An 18288-nucleotide genomic window follows, 5' to 3' on the forward strand; every position below is an offset into this window, starting at 1 on the left:
AATTATGGTGCTGGAGGAGACTCTTGAGAGTCCTATGAACTGCAAGAAGATCAAACCTATCCATTTGGCCACCTCATGAGAAGAGAAGACTCCCTGGAAAAGACCCTGATGTTGGGAAAGATGGAGGGCACAAGGAGAAGGGGACGACAGAGGACGAGATGGTTGGACAGTGTTCTCGAAGCTACCAGCATGAGTTTGACCAAACTGCAGGAGGCAGTGGAAGACAGGAGTGCCTGGCGTGCTCTGGTCCATGGGGTCATGAAGAGTCGGACACGACTAAATGACTAAACAACAACAACAACAATACCCCTCTTCAGCATTCTTTTCTTGAGTTTAAGTAGACATATGAGGGAGTTGACACAGGGATTAGATCCACCCCTTGCAATATTCCTGTCATTCCCCACTGAGTTCCGGGGGGAGTTGAGGCCCTAAGGTTTAACCATTCAGACCATTTAAGGGGTCTAAAACACATGGGGAACATTCATCAGTACAAGGGGTTCCCTGCTTCAGAAGTTCAGCTTTCAACACAAGGAGGGCAACAGGAATGGTGAGGGGAGCACATCTGTCACACTCATCCCCATAACCCTCCATTGTATGTTTACTTGGATAAAGAATCCATGAAGAGGGCTGTCCTTAATCACAGTGAACACCCGTTGCAGATGAGTTAACAGATTGTGGTAAACTAAAAGCAGAAGAAAATCCTCTGAACTCCTCCTCTCAGTTATACTGGAGAGGAGATAGAAAGAAGGAACGTGCAACACCGGGAGAAGAATAAGTTAGTTCATGTAGAGCAGGCTTCCTCAACCTCGGCCCTCCAGATGTTTTTGGCCTACAACTCCCATGATCCCTAGCTAGCAGGACCAGTGGTCAGGGATGATGGGAATTGCAGTCTCAAAACATCTGGAGGGCCAGGGTTGAGGAAGCCTGATGTAGAGATAAACCATAGTTTAGTGTTACACCTTTAAACCTTTCTGTCTCTAGGCTAGAAAATAACACACACAAAAACTAAGAACAAAGAATTATTCCTATTTTAGGCTGGGTTTTTAATTCATTACTTAAAGACAACAAAGGGACGCAGGTGGCACTGTGGGTTAAACCACAGAGCCTAGGACTTGCCGATCAGAAGGTCGGCGGTTCGAATCCCCGTGACGGGGTGAGCTCCCGTTGCTCGGTCCCAGCTCCTGCCAACCTAGCAGTTCGAAAGCACGTCAAAGTGCAAGTAGATAAATAGGAACCGCTCTGGCGGGAAGGTAAACGGCATTTCCGTGTGCTGCTCTGGTTTGCCAGAAGCAGCTTAGTCATGCTGGCCACATGACCCGGAAGCTGTACGCCAGCTCCCTTGGCCAGTAAAGCGAGATGAGCGCCGCAACCCCAGAGTTAGTCACGACTGGACCTAATGGTCAGGGGTCCCTTCACCCTTTACCTTTAAAGGCAACATATTTTAGATCTGCTATTTACCCTTCTCAACTATTGCGCCACCGAAACTGATTTAATATCGTCCCTGCGTAGTCCCATGTGAACTACCAGCAAACTATCCCTCTTTGCTACAGTGACTGCCTAGTTTCCCCTATCGTCAAATGGCTTTAGACTTCTGATGGTGATAGTTTTAGGTCATACCTGCTCATATACATAATTTGTGTAAACTATTAATAACTCATCACATTATTCTCCTGCTCTTGACTCTCTAAATTGCCACAGTGCTGATCAAAATTCTTGATGTGTCCGTTGGAGGAACAGTGCACATTCTTAAAGCTAGGACCCTTGGTATAGTACTTGGAACACCTGTTCTTTTAAAGAAAATGTTCACATGGGCTTGGAATCTGTTTATGTTTTGTTTTGTTTTTTGTAGTACAAAAGTCTCACAAAGAAGCACAAACTCTGGCGCCATAAGGCAGAAGAAGAGGACAAAGATCAAATACAGAACGACAACAATATACAACACATCCCTTGTTTACCAAGCACTGCCCTCCTCACTTAGATATGTTATTATTTAAAATATAAGTCCATGCCACCTGATTGCTCAATACAACTGGCAACACAGCTGGTGAAAACTGAGATTAATAAGAGTGTTTGCAAATAGTAGTAGAAACATGCCATTTGATACAGTTGGGAAAGTCACGTAGGCAAAACTTTATCAAATCTCTGAAGAAGTCTACTTTTTTTGGTTCAGTTTGATTTTATTCTGGAATCACAATATTGTATCTCAAAGAAGCAATGCATTTGTGTTAGGTCTCAATGTGGCTTAGGGTTGCATTTAACTGTAAGAGGCCAAGGCTGAAATACCTGCTCAGCTCTGGTGGCAAGTCCTGGGTCCCTTCCTAAACAAGGACCCTACTTGTGCACCCATGTGGATTTGGGTGAGTGTGGGTCTGATTGGAATGGGCACACAGCAGGTGGCTCATGAATAGCTACTCAGCTGTGCAGTAGTGTAATAAAACCCCACCCTTGGGAGCTCATTGGTGGCACAGTATGCTTTTTTGTCCACTCCTGGGAATTAGAGGGCTGGTTCTGTGGCTTTGGTACTGTTGATGTTGACTTTTCTGCCCCTGTCTATGTTAACAAGCTGTTCTGATTGCAGTAGATGGAGGGTAGCTGACAGCTGATGGGGCTGGGAAGGAATTTACCCCCTACCACAACTGGGCCCACCACTGCGAGATTTTTGCCTTCCTCACAGCAACATTTGCTTTGCGGTTATTGATGTACACTAACATTGATTAAAGAGCCTTGGGGTTCCTGTTCAAAGACTCAACCCCAGCTGAGGAGGTTGGGATGTACTCCACATGTCCAGGCATGCACACCCACACCCACAATAGTTCATACTGGGTTGCGGGAGATCATTCAGCTCCCTTTAACATTATTCCAGCAGTTGGGTTTCGATAGTGACATTGGCCAGCAAGCCAGTGGCTGGATCCCTGCCCTGTGTCATACCAAACATCATGAAGTGCAGCCAATAAAGTTGAGTCCACTTCAAGCCCATTTGGGACATTTTCATTTTTACTCATTCCCACCTTGCTACATGTGGTTTGCATGGCTCCATATCTAATCCATTGTAATCGGGCAACTAAGAATTGTTCTCATATTATACAGTTTGAGGAAGATATGTTGAGAAGCTTGCATTCTGCATATTACCACTTTAGACTGCAGGTGGGAGTTATATTTTTGAATGCGCCTCCATGTAAAGAGCTCCTTGCATGTGGTAAACTAGCACGCCAGGAAAGGGGCTACACTGGTTTGCTACATGTTGTCATTTTTACATTAAGGGGCATGCAGAAATATGACACCCACGTGGATACAGACACACCCTAACCGCAGTCCAGAATTCAGCTTCGACAGTCTAGCATCTGATACCCCAAAGTGTCAGGTGGTTTTAAATGTTTGTCCATTATTGTTTCAGATATTGCAAATTTGTTTCAATTTCTAGCTTTCATTAAATTTCCCTTTCTGGCATGTAACCTAAAAACAATAGCTACTTTTTAGCTAATAATTATATTTCCAACCCATGGACTCAGCTAGGCTGGTACAGAAAAATTGATTTATATTCGTTGTATGTGTGATATAACATTGTGCCACCAGATGGCGACGTGCCGGTTTCCCCCCTACCTGTTTTCCCTGTTTAAATTTATGCTATTAAACTGAAACGCTTCTTTGATATGTCTAGATCCAGCCTAGATCTAACTGATTCTTAATTGCACATAAGAACTTTCTGCCCAATCCATTTCATCATAATAAATGTACATTGGTTATTCATTTGTTACATTCACTCCATACGTGCTTCTGCTACAATGACCTTCTGAGTACTGGATGCGTATTTTGTAACAGGAAAATGTTATGCCTTTCTTGGATAATAAACCATTACAATTATAATTGTCCACAGATGTTCTAGGCACTTATTAAGTTTTATGTATAACACCATTAATGACGCGTTCCGTGCCCTTGCTGTTTTGAGAACTTCTAAATTTAAATTAAAAAGAGGGGAAAAATCTAAATTTTGCTTTTAATTTTTAAAGTGGCAACGAGCAATGGAAAATTTCCCTCCCATAGTGCTGCATCTAATCCAGGGGTAGACAACCTAAGGCCCGTGGGCCGGATGCAACCCAATCGCCTTCTCAATCCGGCCCGCGGATGGTCCGGGAATCAGTCTGTTTTTACATGAGTAGAATGTGTCCTTTTATTTAAAATGCATCTCTGGGTTATATGTGGGGCATAGGAATTCATTCATTTCCCCCCAAAAAATATAGTCCAGCCCACCACATGGTCTGAGGGACGGTGGACCAGCCCACGGCTGAAAAAGGTTGCTGATCCCTGATCTATTCAATCCTTTCTTCCCCCACCCACTTTATTTTTATGAGATTCTGGTGGCTGTGCATTCTCTGTGTCTCATGTAAGGGGGCACATAGATTCATATTTTAAAATGAAAAGTGAATGGTATGATGGGTCTGCAATCCCCTGAGCAAAACTATCCCCCCATCACATTACATGGGGATTAGATGTTATGTAATCAGCACCTTGGGTTAGAGCTTGATGGTTGTGTTATCTACACACACACACACACACACACACACACATATCCATAAAGGCCTTAGTGTGCTGGTATGAGGCTACATGTAGGGTGAAGTATCACATGCAATTTAATCATGGAAAGAAATTTTTCAGCAGGTCTTTGCTCTTTCATAAAGTGTTCTGAAATTTAAAAGCAAATTCTTCAATCAGATCATCCTAAAGTTATATTTTGAATGTACAGTGAATGAATGAATAATATAGCCATATGAAATTATAGTCTAACATTCAGATAAGAAAAAACTGTCTTGCATTCACAGGTAAGGCTTATTGTTATTGTTATTATTAAGTGCTCCATAGGATGCTACCTTATACCGATCTAGACTATCAGTCCATCTGGCTCATATTGCCTGTGAATAGTTATCCAGCATTTTAGGCAGGAATATTTCCTAGCCATACCTGGAGATGCAGGGGAGTGAACCTGGAACCTTTCACATGCAAACTACATGCTCTACCACACAGCATCATTAATATTAAATCTCTGGCCTCAACAGTTGTTAAGATTTTACAGATAGCATTTTTCTCGGCAAGGCCATCTCCCTTTAAAACACCATGGGAAATAATCTGAATCGTGCTTGGTAAGCATGAAGAACTGATTCAGAATTCATAAGAGTTCAGCATCTTCATTGGATTCACACCTGAGCCTACCTTAGTATGATTTTAGTCTGTGGTCCCAAGCAGTCTGTGAAAACCAAACCTATTGTTCATTCAGTAGACTACTCCTCACTTTAACTATTCCCCCCACCTCCAAGAACACTTAATGTTTTGAATTTGTATTCTGCATGACATTCCACCTAATGGATTTTGAAATTGTCAACACATGGATAGCATGAATAAGACAAAGGCGACAGACTTTCAGCTTCAGCTTCCAAGATATCTGAGAGGCACAGACTGGCAGGAAAAGCAAGCAGTATGTAAGAGAGGCTGATAAAGTTAGAGGAAAGGCAGAGAGGTGATGCTGTAGAACTGGAATATGAAGGGGGGGGGGAGAGGAGGTAGGGAGAGAGCAGCTTATTCTATCAGCACCAAGGACAGAGACACCAAGCAGCTGGTCTTTGAGATCTTCAGAAAGACATATGGGAAATGTATGGATATAGATCAGGTCCAAAGTGGAATATTTTTTTCTTGTATTCTTACATAGTTGCAATGTCTCGGGAAGGGCAAAGTTTGAGTCCCCTGGGGCATATGGCTGCAGAGCCACAGGAATCTAACATGTTCTCTATATCCTTCCAGAGCTGAATCAGACAGACGAGGGTAAGTCATTGTTTTCCTCTTTTGTATTTTAGTTCTGTCTTGTAAGATTTCCTGCTTTTAACCTATGCTCTTTGCAAATCTTTTAAAAAACCTAACAGCCTGAAAGAAAACCCATATGCATAAGAAGAAGAATATACCTGTCAAGGCTGTAAACTACCTATGGTTCAAGGAGGGGGATTGTATTCTGTGCATTATCACCTGGAGGACAGGATAGAGAGAGCTTGTTCTTTTTAATATTTTCTCTTTCATAATCTAGTAAAGATTGTTAATTTTAAATGCTCTCCTCCCTCTGTAAGACTTTTTAAAAAGGTGTGTGGAAAGGAGGTTGATGTTTGTCACTTGCTATAACTGGCAAAGTAGCTCTTGACAATCCTGAGATAATTTTGTTTTGTGCCCCTTCACTTCAATGCAGCAGTTAGAAAGGCTGTCGGTTTGAAAGTCCTGTATATATTAAAAGTAAGTTTTCTAAGAAGAAAGCCCTGCTCCAACAAAGTAAGTCATCTTGAAAGAATGGTGCTATTGTTTTAAGGTCGGTGCTATAATTAAAATAATTTGAGGGATTTGAATATCTAGTGTACCAGAATGTTGAAATGAGCAAACGCAGACTTGAGGATGCATTTGTATGTGTGCCCACACACATTTTTCAAGATGTATATATAATCTCACATGACCTAAAACACTGACCTTTGATAAAATTGTTTTGATTCTGGTATTTCCATCCGAGTTTTGCCCTTGAAATAGATGCACAAACTTTTGTAATTGAAAGGAAGTAAAAGAATGAAAGTCATAAAAATAGAGCTATAAAGGAGAATAGGTGAAGTAGATTGAGAATGACCTATTAAGGGAAAGGAGGGTGGAAAGGAAAATAGGGGAGTTTCAGAAAAATACAGATATGATCCCAAATGATTGTGATTATAATGATGAAGGTTAGTAAGCTTTTAATTTGTACCACTAAGTTGTACCACTAAGTTTTTAGTTCTGAAGCTTGCTCTCATTTGGCACAGTTATCCAATAAAAACACATTTGGAATCACTTTGGGTTCTATTGATTGTTTTTGGAACCAGAAAATGGAAATGATATCTGACAACTGGGAATATGATTACAGCCATTGTCACTCAGTAATTACTTTTGATGTCAAGGCTGGTTGCTATAAAGTGCATTGGGCACACGGTTGTTTCAATGAACAGAGCTCACAGCAGAATCTTACATAGTGTGAATAATTGGGAATTTCATTTGAGGTTTGCACTGTAAGCAGAAACCAGAATAAGCCTTATGTGTTGTTTCAGACTACTATTTTGACAAGCCATTTCAGTCAAAGATCAGGTTGCACATGCGTATTTAAGCACAGTGAAAGGAAAATTGATTATTGCAATGCCAGGTGTTGACTTCCATGTCTGAAAATACTCAACACAGTCCAACCACTAAACTGAGTTTTCATATCATGCCTAACAAACATGGTCAGTGGAGACTGTTAATATATTCAGCTGTGTACACCAAGTGATGAGATTTCAATAGATATATAAGAATGTATGTGAATCAAATCTTAGAAATGTGGGAGTAAAAGCAATATAAAAAGTTATACAGTCCATTCTCTTGTATTGTGCTGTGTCCTTCAAACTAAAACCATTATAACAGATCAGGAGATATACAAAAGTGAAGCCTATAATAAGATTGCAGCAAGGAAGAAAACATTAGCAGCAAACTCAGATGACTTAAGATAGTTATGCAACCCCCAATCTCTGAGTGGTGAAATGTTTCAGGGGTCCCAGTGCATAAATTGGGTTTCCTTGGAATTAAGGGCATTTGAGACATACGGTGTTTCTATGACATACAGTTTATCTACACATATATTCAAGTGCAGCATGTGATGCAAGGCTTACAGCATCAACTTACAGCATCAACACAGATCTTGCTCCCCCGTTAGGTATAGAGTAGGGCACCAAAGTCATAGCTCTGGATTCTCTTAGAGAGCAAATTAGGCCCCTGTGTCTTTCCGGCTCGTTTCTTTTAATTCTCTTTCACGCATACACACACACTAATGACAACACCTCTAGCCAGAGGTTGGCGAGGTTAGCTAATTGGTTTCTGTGACAACCCATTGACCAGTTTTTATTACAAAGCAGATACTGAACAGGTCACTTACCTAAGGAAGTGATTTGACTATTTTAGTGATCTGCTTTTCTGCAAAAATCCCATCATAAAATCACAGGCTCAAGCTCAACATTTAGCCTAACTCCAAACTTCTTACAATATTGTATGCAGTTAAGGAAGCAGTTTTTTTTTCTGAATGTGTTTGAAGCATCTCCAATCCAGCATTCGTGATTAAAGAATATTAAATATTTTTTAGAAATGATCCCTGAAGGAATAAGCATGGACCAATGGTACCAAATAGTATGGGAAACAGCCTTACTAGAAAAATTAACCAATAAACTGAAACTAGCACGGGGACAAATAGAAGAAGACGCCTTCACCCCGGTATGGCTCCCCTTTATCACATACACAGCCCAACAAGACAGTGACAAAAATCCACCAACGGCATACAAATCAATATGGCTAACCTGATCCAAAACACCCACCCACCCCACTCACACATGAAAACAAAGACCACCACAGCCAACCACAAATGAACAGCCACACCCTAGGCCAACCCCAACCTCTCTCACCACCAAAGGAACACAAGTGAACAGCAGAGAACCTGCACAAGCAACGCTGACACAAAACCCCACATATATTAAGTAAAATAGAAACATCACCAACCGACCCCACCCCCACTCATCTTTCCCCCCCTCCACCTCTTTCCCCCTATTCTTCCTAATGTCTCAACAAATGAAACCGATTTGTAAAAAAAAAAAAAAAAGTTACATGGGGGGGATACAAGAGAGAGACTTTGCACATACCTTTCTAAATCAAGAAAATCTTTAATAAAAATACATTTTAAAAAAAGAAAGAAATGGTCCCTGAAATAACGCTCCATAAACCTGTACACATCAGCCCACATTTTCCTCTCTCTAAGGAAGGATTTCCCCCCAAACCACAAGCATTGCTACCATCATGCTGAGTTGCTTTATCTCTTTAACCTTCCCAAAGAAAATTCCTGCCTTCCTTAAGCTTCATCAAGCAAAAAGCTTGGCTTCGAGGGATAATAATAATAATAATAATTTATTATTTATACCCCGCCCATCTGGCTGGGTTTCCCCAGCCACTCTGGGCGGCTTCCAAAAGAATATTAAAATACTGTGATACATCAAACATTAAAAGCTTCCCTAAACAGGGCTACCTTCAGATGTCTTCTAAAAGTCTGGTAGTTGTTGTTCTCTTTGACATCTGGTGGGAGGGCGTTCCACAGGGAGGGCGCCACTACCGAGAAGGCCCTCTGCCTGGTTCTCTGTAACTTGGCTTCTCGCAGTGAGGGAACCGCCAGAAGGCCCTCGGTGCTGGACCTCAGTGTCCGGGTAGAACGATGGGGGTGGAGACACTCCTTCAGGTATACTGGACCGAGGCCATTTAGGGCTTTAAAGGTCAGTACCAACACTTTGAATTGTGCTCGGAAACGTACTGGGAGCCAATGTAGGTCCTTCAAGACCGGTGTTATATGGTCTCGGCAGCCGCTCCCAGTCACCAGTCTGGCTGCTGCGTTCTGGATTAGTTGTAGTTTCCGGGTCACCTTCAAAGGTAGCCCCACGTAGAGCGCATTGCAGTAGTCCAAGCGGGAGATAACCAGAGCATGCACCACTCTGGCGAGGAGCAGGGCCCTCAGACACTCACACAGGAGAGTCCTCCTGGGCAGCAGAGCACAGCAGTCCCTGTGAGGCTTCAGGCTCTGCCCTGGGCCAGGTGGTAAGTGGCAGGAAGGAGCAGGGCCCTCAGACACTCACACAGGAGAGTCCTCCTGGGCAGAAGAGCACAGCAGTCCCTGTGAGGCTTCAGGCCCGGCCCTGGGCCAGGTAGGTGGTAAGCGGCAAGAGCAGGGCCCTCAGACACTCACACAGGCGAGTCCTCCTCATTATTCAAGTTCTTGTTCAATATCCATATGGGCAATCCCTAGCCTAGAATATCTCAACACCCTGTCCTTAAACCTTCTGCCCAGGGGACATCATATAAAAATAAGCCGTATTTTTATTTATTTATAAATAAATATTTATATACTACTGTATCATAAAAATATATCACAGCAGGTTACAGCAGTATAAAAACATAAAACCAAACAATAAAATCACAAAATGTTAAAAGCAAGTTAAAAACAAAAAGAAATTAAAAGCAAGCATCAGTAGAACATTATGGGGGGTGTACTCTTAACTGCCTGCATAACCCTGGCAGTATAGAAAAGTTTTCAGGTGTTTAAAAGTTGGCACAGAAGGTGCCCACTGAATTTCCATTGGAAGGGTGTTCCACAGGACCGGGCCTATGACACTAAAGGTTTGATTTCTTATTGTTGTCAAACGAGCCTCACCAACTAGGACAAAGGATTCTATGTTGCCAAGAGGAAATATATCAAATTACAGTGGTGCCTCGCAAGACGAAATTAATTCGTTCCGCAAGTTTTTTCTTCTTGCGAGTTTTTCGTCTTGCGATGCACAGTTTCCCATAGGAATGCATTGAAAATCAATTAATGCGTTCCTAGGGAAACCGCTTGCCAGGCTGGCGGTGCGGAGAAGGGCTTTTCTCCCCACCGCAAGCCTTCAGGACAGGTACGGGAACAGAGGGGAAGGCGCGCAGCGCTTTCCCTCTGTTCCCGGGGCTTGCGTGGGAGGAGGGTTTTTCCTCCCCACCGCCAACATTCAGAACAGCATTCTGAATGTTGGCGGTGGGAAGGAAAACCCTCCTCCCACCCCAAGTCTTCAGGAAAGCCATCCGATGCCGGGCGGCGGGAGAAGGTGTCCCCCCGCATCGGAGCTTCGTTCCGATGCCGGGCGGCGGGAGGAGGCGTTTCCCCCCCGCATCGGAGCTTCGTTCCGATGCCGGGCGGGGGGGAGGAGGCGTTCCCCCCCCCGCCCGGCATCGGAGCTTCGTTCCGATGCCGGGCGGGGGGGGAGGAGGCGTTTCCCCCCCCCCCGCCCGGCATCGGAGCTTCATTCCGATGCCGGGCGGCGGGAGGAGGCATTCCCCCCCCCCGCCCGGCATCGGAGCTTCGTTCCGATGCCGGGCGGGGGGGAGGAGGCGTTCCCCCCCCGCCCGGCATCGGAGCTTCGTTCCGATGCCGGGCGGGGGGGAGGAGGCGTTCCCCCCCCCGCCCGGCATCGGAGCTTTGTTCCGATGCCGGGGGGGAGGAAGCGTCCCCCCCCCCCCGGCATCGGAGCTTCGTTCCGATGCCGGGCGGGGGGAGGAGGTCCGAGGACAGTGGGGAAGACGCGCTGCACTTCCCCGCTGTCCCGGAGATTTCCCTATGGGCTTTCGTCTTGCGAAGCAAGCCCATAGGGAAATTCGTTTTGCGAAGCGCCTCCAAAACGGAAAACCCTTTCGTCTAGCGGGTTTTCCGTCTTGCGAGGCGTTCGTCTTGCGGGGCACCACTGTACCTCTAATTATCCCCAGAACAGGGACTAGACAGGCACAAGCAGGTTAAGCTTCCTTCACGCTCTGAAGTCCATGTGTATCATTCATGCCCTGGAGGGATAAATTGTGAGAAAGGGATTGATTGGCTTGTATCTTGAGATTGCCCAGAAAAAGGCCAAATAGCATTGCCACAGTAGTCTTACTCATAAAGGAAAAGCAGAGGCTCAACTTGCTATATCTGAAAAGTATCTGCTTGATAGTGGGTTGACAGTAACGTCTTTGCCTGGTGCCTAAAAGGTGATAATGATGGTGCCAGTGAGAGCACTCCACAGTCAGGGAGTCACCACTGTGAAGGCCCAACACAAAGAAAGGCATCAGAGGATAGACTCTGGGGCCACGTAGGTTTGTGCAGAGAAAGGCAGTCCATAAGATACTTGTCTCCTGAGGCAACTAAGACTATACAGGTCAAAATCAGGAATTTGACTTGAGCCCAGAAATGACTCGGCAGCCAATGCAGTCAGGCCAGGATTGATATATGATCAGACCTTCCCATCTACAATCTGGCCTCCGATTTCTGCACTGGCTGCAGTTACCAAACTGCCTTCAAAGTCAGACCCATTTATAATGCATTGCAGTAATCTAATGGAATTGCAGCAGAATTACATACACACTCTGAAAGTCAGGATTTTGCAATGGCTATGGGTTCTACTGGGACACATGTATTCTGTATTGGGCTCTGTATGGATCCAACGCATGTCCCACGTTGTCATGCTAGACATGCCCCAAGGCTTTCATGTACATCACTGATATCATCACTGGTGCAGTAAAGACCAGATACCCTTCTGGATTACCACAAAAAGTAACAAGAATGGCCAAATCTGCATGTTGCATGCTGCACAGTGCAGATAGGTCCCTGGACTAGTGTTATATAGCCTGATATAACAAGAGGCTCAATGTAATGACCCAATTTCAGCCGATGCTCATCATAAAAGTTCTATGGAATTCTGATGCAAAGTTCCAGAGAGGCAGTCTATTTTGTGGATTGTCTTGAGACTGAGTCACTAAGAAGAGCATCAGTACCTCTGGAAAAGTCATATCAAAGCTAAATGGAGCATAATAGGTTTCAGAGAACCATCAGAAGTTGATTGGGAATGAGAGACTTTGAACACCCTGCAGTGTGCCTCCTGCTGTATTCCACTTTGGACTAGGATTGTATCAGGCGCGTTCAATGGTGCAGGAACTGGGCCTCTTTCTCTACTTGGAAACTACTCAGCACTGTGTAGGAATGCTAATAATCAAGTAGATTTTTGTCAGAACTTTAAATTTAAATTCCCTCAAGAAAAAGCAGCAAGTGGTCGATTTTAATTCTGGTTCAGTCTGGAACTAAGTTTGACTTTATGGGACCCAGCCCAGTAAAGAAGACTGGTTTCTCAGCAAATCATTGTTGGGAATTAACAGCTAATGAGGAACATGTGACAGTTTTTGCTAAAGCAAAGGTGGTAACATCACCCATATCAATCTTAATGCCCACAGATTAATTTTTCAATGTGAATTCCACATGGTTCTTTCAGGAAGATCAGGTTCCTCACATTATACCACTGCATAATATTGAAAGGTAGTTGTATGAAAAATCGTAGTTGCCCAGGGCACTGATCTCCAGTAGGCACTGAGCAACCTGCTGGACTCCCTAAGTAAATATCCCATGGCCAGTTATAACATTGCCAGCAACTGTTTGCTCCAGGCCTCAGAGTTTGTAGAAAGGAGCAAAAATGGTTCATCTACTGTGCGCTTTCACCTTCCCCACATGATCACTTGGGTATGATGGTGATTGTGCTTCTTTGTGGCTGGTATGTGAAAAGAACATCTGGGGTGGTAAGACACACTGAAATTACAATCTGCACAGGAATGTTGGTGTTGAATGTGGCCACCCTTTTTCCATTTCCTTTGTATTGGGTGGATGTTAGAGAAAGGAAGAGTAGGAACTCAAAAAGCAAAATACTTTGGAACCTAGTGAGTACAGAACCATAACTTTCATCTAAAGCACCCCAATGCTTTTCCTGGCACTGTTAAACAACTACCATTTTCCCCCAGATTGTATTTCATTGGCATTGAGCAATCTTACAAATGAATGACTTGTAGGGTTTTACTCACAGTCAGTGGCATAATTTGGCCAGTGGTATGAAAATATAAACAGATTCTCTGTTCTTGGTGCACCACACCAATGTTCATCCAGTGTCTTTCTTTTTCAGATCTTCCATCCCATGATGACACCCTTCAGCAGAATCACTAGCAATCCCAATTCTACAGTATCAGCTCCATACTGGCAGGATAACTCCACAGAACTTGGATCACCACAGTCTCATGCCTACTATGCCCTCTGGTACTGCATCTTGATCTTGGCCATCGTTTTTGGGAATGTCCTAGTCTGCCTGGCAGTGTTGAGGGAACGTAGCCTGCAAACTACCACCAACTACCTTGTGGTGAGCCTGGCAGTAGCAGACCTGCTTGTGGCCACTTTGGTGATGCCATGGGTAGTATACCTAGAGGTCAGTATACTTTAGGCTTGCCAGTCCTATGGCTTTTCTTTTAGTATTTGTGCATGATTAATATACTCTCAAATTTTGTCATCCATTTAGAACTATACAAAACAGTAAACATCCACAGCTATGGTCTATATCAGGGGTCAGCAAACATTTTAAGCAGGGGGCTGGTCCACTGTCCCTCAGACCTTGTGGGAGGCCAGACTATTTTTGGGGACGGGTGGGATATGAACAAATTCCTGTGCAACACAAATAACCCAGAGATGCATTTTAAATAAAAGCACACATTCCACTCATGTATATAAATACTGATTCCCGAACCATCCGCGGGCCGAATTTAGAAGGCGATTGGGCCAGCCCCGGCCCCCAAGCCTTGGTTTGCCTACCCATGGTCTATATTGTTTCTTCCTCCACCCTTAAATTGTGCGATTATTGTATTATTCTGCAGGTTATCATATGGGCCCAAACTGATCCAACAAAGAGGGCTCTGGGACCTAACTTGATGATACATTGAACTGGTAAATTACCAGAAAAGGTGGACATTCAGTTATGGATAGGTCACTGTTTCAACCCAAGTACCTTACGTACCTTACAAAAACAGCATGAGGAATCTCTTTGTTGCACACATGTGATGGACTCCGAGTGTTCTCTGCTTCTTCTAGTTTTATAACTAAATCATAAAAGAAAAATGTAACCCAGGTCTTGCGGAAAAAGTGAATAACAGAGGAGTATCAATTGTTAGATTTGTGCTGCTAAGCACAAATATCCATGTGCATTTTCATGTCTATGCATTGTTGGTGTATAAACATATAATTTTAGCAGAGTTGAGTTTACAACTTTTAACTGTTTATTAATGAACACTTTAATTAAATAGATACCAATAGTCCCATCCTGTCCACAGATCTGGAATTATATGATCCAAGAAGGGGACAGAAAATACTAATATAGACACAATCTGAACAGAAGCACCATCTACACTGCAATCTCAGTGCTCACAGATATTCTGTGCAACAAAATAATTCAGATATTTTGTTGTTGCGCTGCTTCTTGCTAGCTGATTTTAAGATGGGTTTTTAATTAATTTTAGAAGCTAAGGTGACATACATACATAATACACATATGCCACACGTACTACAGAGCTGTTGCCCTCCCACAGTGCAGACTTTTCTGCACTTGGAAAAACAGTTCCTCTTACAAATATATGCCTCAACACATCGCTTGCATTTATGGGACTGGGGTGACAGAATTATGCTTTGGATGGCAAAGGCAAGAATACCCAGCTGGAATACTGATGTTCCTTCTTGAAAGGTGTATTTGACATCACTTGTCCACATGCCCTTGATGAAAATGTCTTCAGCTAATTGCCAGTAGCTTTTCTCCAGACCATGAATTTTCCAGCCCATTAAGTAGCACATTCTGCCCTAGAATCCAAGAGAATAGCGGGGGACCACTAGGGGGGCCACTAGGGGGCGCATTGGAAGATGGCCGACAATACCATCTCTCCGACCCACACGGGGTAATTAAGAGGCTGTTATGGGAGTAGGCAGCCTCCCTTGTTGCCCCAAGGAAATGGGGAACACTGCCCTTGCCTGCTGTGCCCATAAATCACCCCCTAATTCGAAAGAAGGGGGTGAGGGCCCTAGGCAGAATGCCCCCGTGTGGACCTCGGCTCTCCTGGACGCTGTCTCTGATCGTGCACTAGTTGCAGCAATTTGGAATAATTAATTACAAAAGAAGCAAATGCACATATTTCAAGTGAAGAAGGGGAGTGAAGTCTGCTAATTTAAGTGACCTCTGCGAAAGAAGACGACGGGCTGGAGAAACAGGAATATTTTACGATGAAGATACACCAAAGGCGGGGTATGTTGACAACGGGGCTGAATGGGGGGGGAAACCTTTTTTTACTTTCCTTCTATGTGATTTACAAGAACCCCTCCTCATTAGAACCGTCGGTTGAACTGACCCAAGCAGGATGATTAAGGTCTGTGTGGAGACAAACTTTAACCAAAAGTATGCTTTATGGAGACCGAGAAGCAATAAGAGCTTTTGGGAATGGCGCAACAATTAATTCAGAGTCGCCATCTTGCCAAAGGATTTATAGCCGGGAGGAAGAACGGATTTGTTTTCAGACTGCATTCCTAGTGAATCTCCTCAGAGGTTTTGAGAAAGGAGGCAGATTGGTGAAGATTAATGACGCTAAGACTGTTTTGATGTATGGAAGTGATGTTATATGGAAAACGTCTGGATATGGCTACTGGATAAAAAAAATAATAATATCCACGCAGGATTACAAACTGTTCTAACCAGCTTGCGGAGACTATCAGAGGTCACAAAGAGAAAGGAAAAATATATGAAAATAACAACAAGAGATGTGGAAAAATAATAAGAAAGGACTGGATAGTACTGTGAACATCATAAGGTTAGATTTGTGGACATTAAAACAGCAGTAAGAAGCAAGAAGTTGACTGGATCCCTTTGGAACTTGAAATATGGGTACCCCCAACAAAAAATTAAAATTCAGCTGTGTAATTTGGAATTTATGTAATTTGGTTTGATTTGATGTGATTGGTCGGTTAATAAAAAATTATTCTTAAAAAAAAAAATAGAATCCAAGAGAATAGCACCCATGCATTAATGTATGTGGCAGCCCTGTTTAGGGAAGCTTTTAATGTTTGATGTATCATAGTATTTTAATATTCTTTTGGAAGCCGCCCAGAGTGGCTGGGGAAACCCAGCCAGATGGGCGGGGTATAAATAATAAATTATTATTATTATTATTATTATTATTATGGCTGACAACGGATGGAGATGGAGAGTATTTGTCCAGAGAACTCAGGGTCGTAAGACAATAGCTAAAACAGTGAACCATGCAGTTTTGCCATGTTATCCGCACCTGCAATACTCACGTAATAAATCTGATTTGTTTTAAGAATACACCTAATTAGTCCATTTTAAGTAGGGGTGAATAACGGTTAAGGATCTCGAATGACAACCATGCTTGGCTGCACCTACAAAAAGGAAGCATTTCATATAGCAATCCGTAGAACGCTTCTGGGGGCAGTCAAGGTGTCAAATGGTCTGCCACTTCTCCCAGATGAGATAATAATATCGCTTTGGGATTCATCACTTAAAAAATAAAATAAAAACCTATTATGGCTGTAAGAATAACCTTTCTGTAATTTATCTCATGGAATAAATGCCACTCTTTCAAATATGGCATATATAACAAATCTCGCGTTTCAAAGCTAAAAGAAAGTTGATTAAGCCAATCTTCCTATCAATTAAGTGTTCAAGCAGACTTCCGGGGGCGGCGCGAACGGCAATGGGGAGACCCACTCTGGAGGCTCGGTGGGCGCCTCTTCTAACCGGGAGAGGAGGCTCCGCAGACACCGGGTCGTCCGCTACGGCAAAGCGGAGACCCACTCTGGAAAACCACAGGCGGCAAGAGCCTGTGGCCTTGAGGCTCGGTGGGCGCCAAAAGCGACCCTCCGAACGTCAAAGGAACCCCGTAAGGGGCTCCGGAGCGTGGAGGGGGGTGGCGGCGCTGTGAGCCGTTTCGCAATCTGCGGAGCGAAGCCGCGCTGCTGCTGCCGGTGAGCGCTGATCCCTTTTCCTGTGAAATTTGGATCCGGAACTAAAACCAACTTATTCGTGAGTAAAGACTGAATCACTTTAAATTAGAGACTAAAAGCTGAATTAAAAGATTTGAACTTGGCCGAGAGCGGAGAGATGTGGAAACAGGAAGTCCGTCTTCCGCTGCCATTGAACTTGAAAAAGCAAAGAGCTGGAGGAGTGGAGGCTGAAAAAAGAACCTTTAAATTTTACTGATCTAAGCATCCACTGAACCTGCAATCTAAAGTAAAGACTTTAAGTTAATGATTTGGAATTACCATTTGTATTTGACTTTCCTCCTTTTATTGGATTACAATTAAAAGGTGAAACCCAGGGTCCGGAGCTGCCTGAGCTTTGAGAGACTGAGCTGTCAGTACCGCAGATTTGGATACTGTATATTGGAACTTGCAACAATCTGAGGGTATTTAGACCTTCTAACTTGAAACATTTTTTTGGAGACCAGTAAGCACTGTTTGTAACAAAGTGATTATTAATATCAACTCTGCTAAATATTTGTACTTGAAGGTTCTTGGACATTAAATTAGACTCTGAAAGACATTTTAAGCTCCCTCTAGAGGATTGGATTAAAACAGTGACTTTACATTTACTTTCGATTCCCTGGCTGTTTGCTTTCTCTGGGCCTTTCTATTCCCATGGGAATAACTCAGTGTGACCTTGACTGATAGATAACGTTGGAATGAGTGGCACAAGAAGAAGAGGAAGAGTTAGACAAACAACTTTGACAACTCTAACCTCAGCCCCACAGACACGCAGATCATCTGTACCTACTTTGCCTTCAGAAGTAGAAGAAGTTGCCTCGTCACAGGCAAAAGAG

The 18288-nt window shown here is 43.5% G+C and overlaps 1 protein-coding gene and 2 long non-coding RNA genes across 5 annotated transcripts in view; 1 reads left to right on the forward strand and 2 right to left on the reverse strand.

The window, feature by feature from the left end:
- Positions 1 to 6569, reverse strand: part of LOC308476612 — a 61912-nt gene extending 55343 nt beyond the window's left edge. Inside the window, exon 1 of the long non-coding RNA XR_013985995.1 lies at positions 6496 to 6569. This is a non-coding gene — a long non-coding RNA (uncharacterized lncRNA). The remainder of the gene's footprint in view (positions 1 to 6495) is intronic.
- LOC308476610 overlaps positions 1 to 18288 on the reverse strand; it is a 144510-nt gene that overhangs the window by 112380 nt on the left and 13842 nt on the right. Inside the window, exons 2-3 of one of the 2 annotated variants that reach the window (XR_013985992.1) lie at positions 14430 to 14511; positions 11325 to 11412 (exon numbers count right to left, since the gene is read on the reverse strand). This is a non-coding gene — a long non-coding RNA (uncharacterized lncRNA). The remainder of the gene's footprint in view (positions 1 to 11324; positions 11413 to 14429; positions 14512 to 18288) is intronic. The other variant, XR_013985993.1, reaches the window with a different exon arrangement.
- The window catches only part of DRD3 (dopamine receptor D3), a 33268-nt gene continuing 20391 nt past the window's right edge, over positions 5412 to 18288 (forward strand). Inside the window, exons 1-3 of one of the 2 annotated variants that reach the window (XM_081004330.1) lie at positions 5755 to 5811; positions 6224 to 6303; positions 13551 to 13847. In XM_081004330.1, coding sequence (XP_080860456.1) covers positions 13563 to 13847 — 285 coding nt within the window. In that variant the 5' untranslated portion in view covers positions 5755 to 5811; positions 6224 to 6303; positions 13551 to 13562. Of the gene's footprint in view, positions 5812 to 6223; positions 6304 to 13550; positions 13848 to 18288 lie in introns of both variants that reach the window. The other variant, XM_081004329.1, reaches the window with a different exon arrangement.

Source organism: Podarcis pityusensis (genome assembly GCF_964106645.2).
Source record: "Podarcis pityusensis genome assembly, chromosome: 4".
In the NCBI taxonomy this organism is placed as follows: Eukaryota; Metazoa; Chordata; class Lepidosauria; order Squamata; family Lacertidae; genus Podarcis; species Podarcis pityusensis.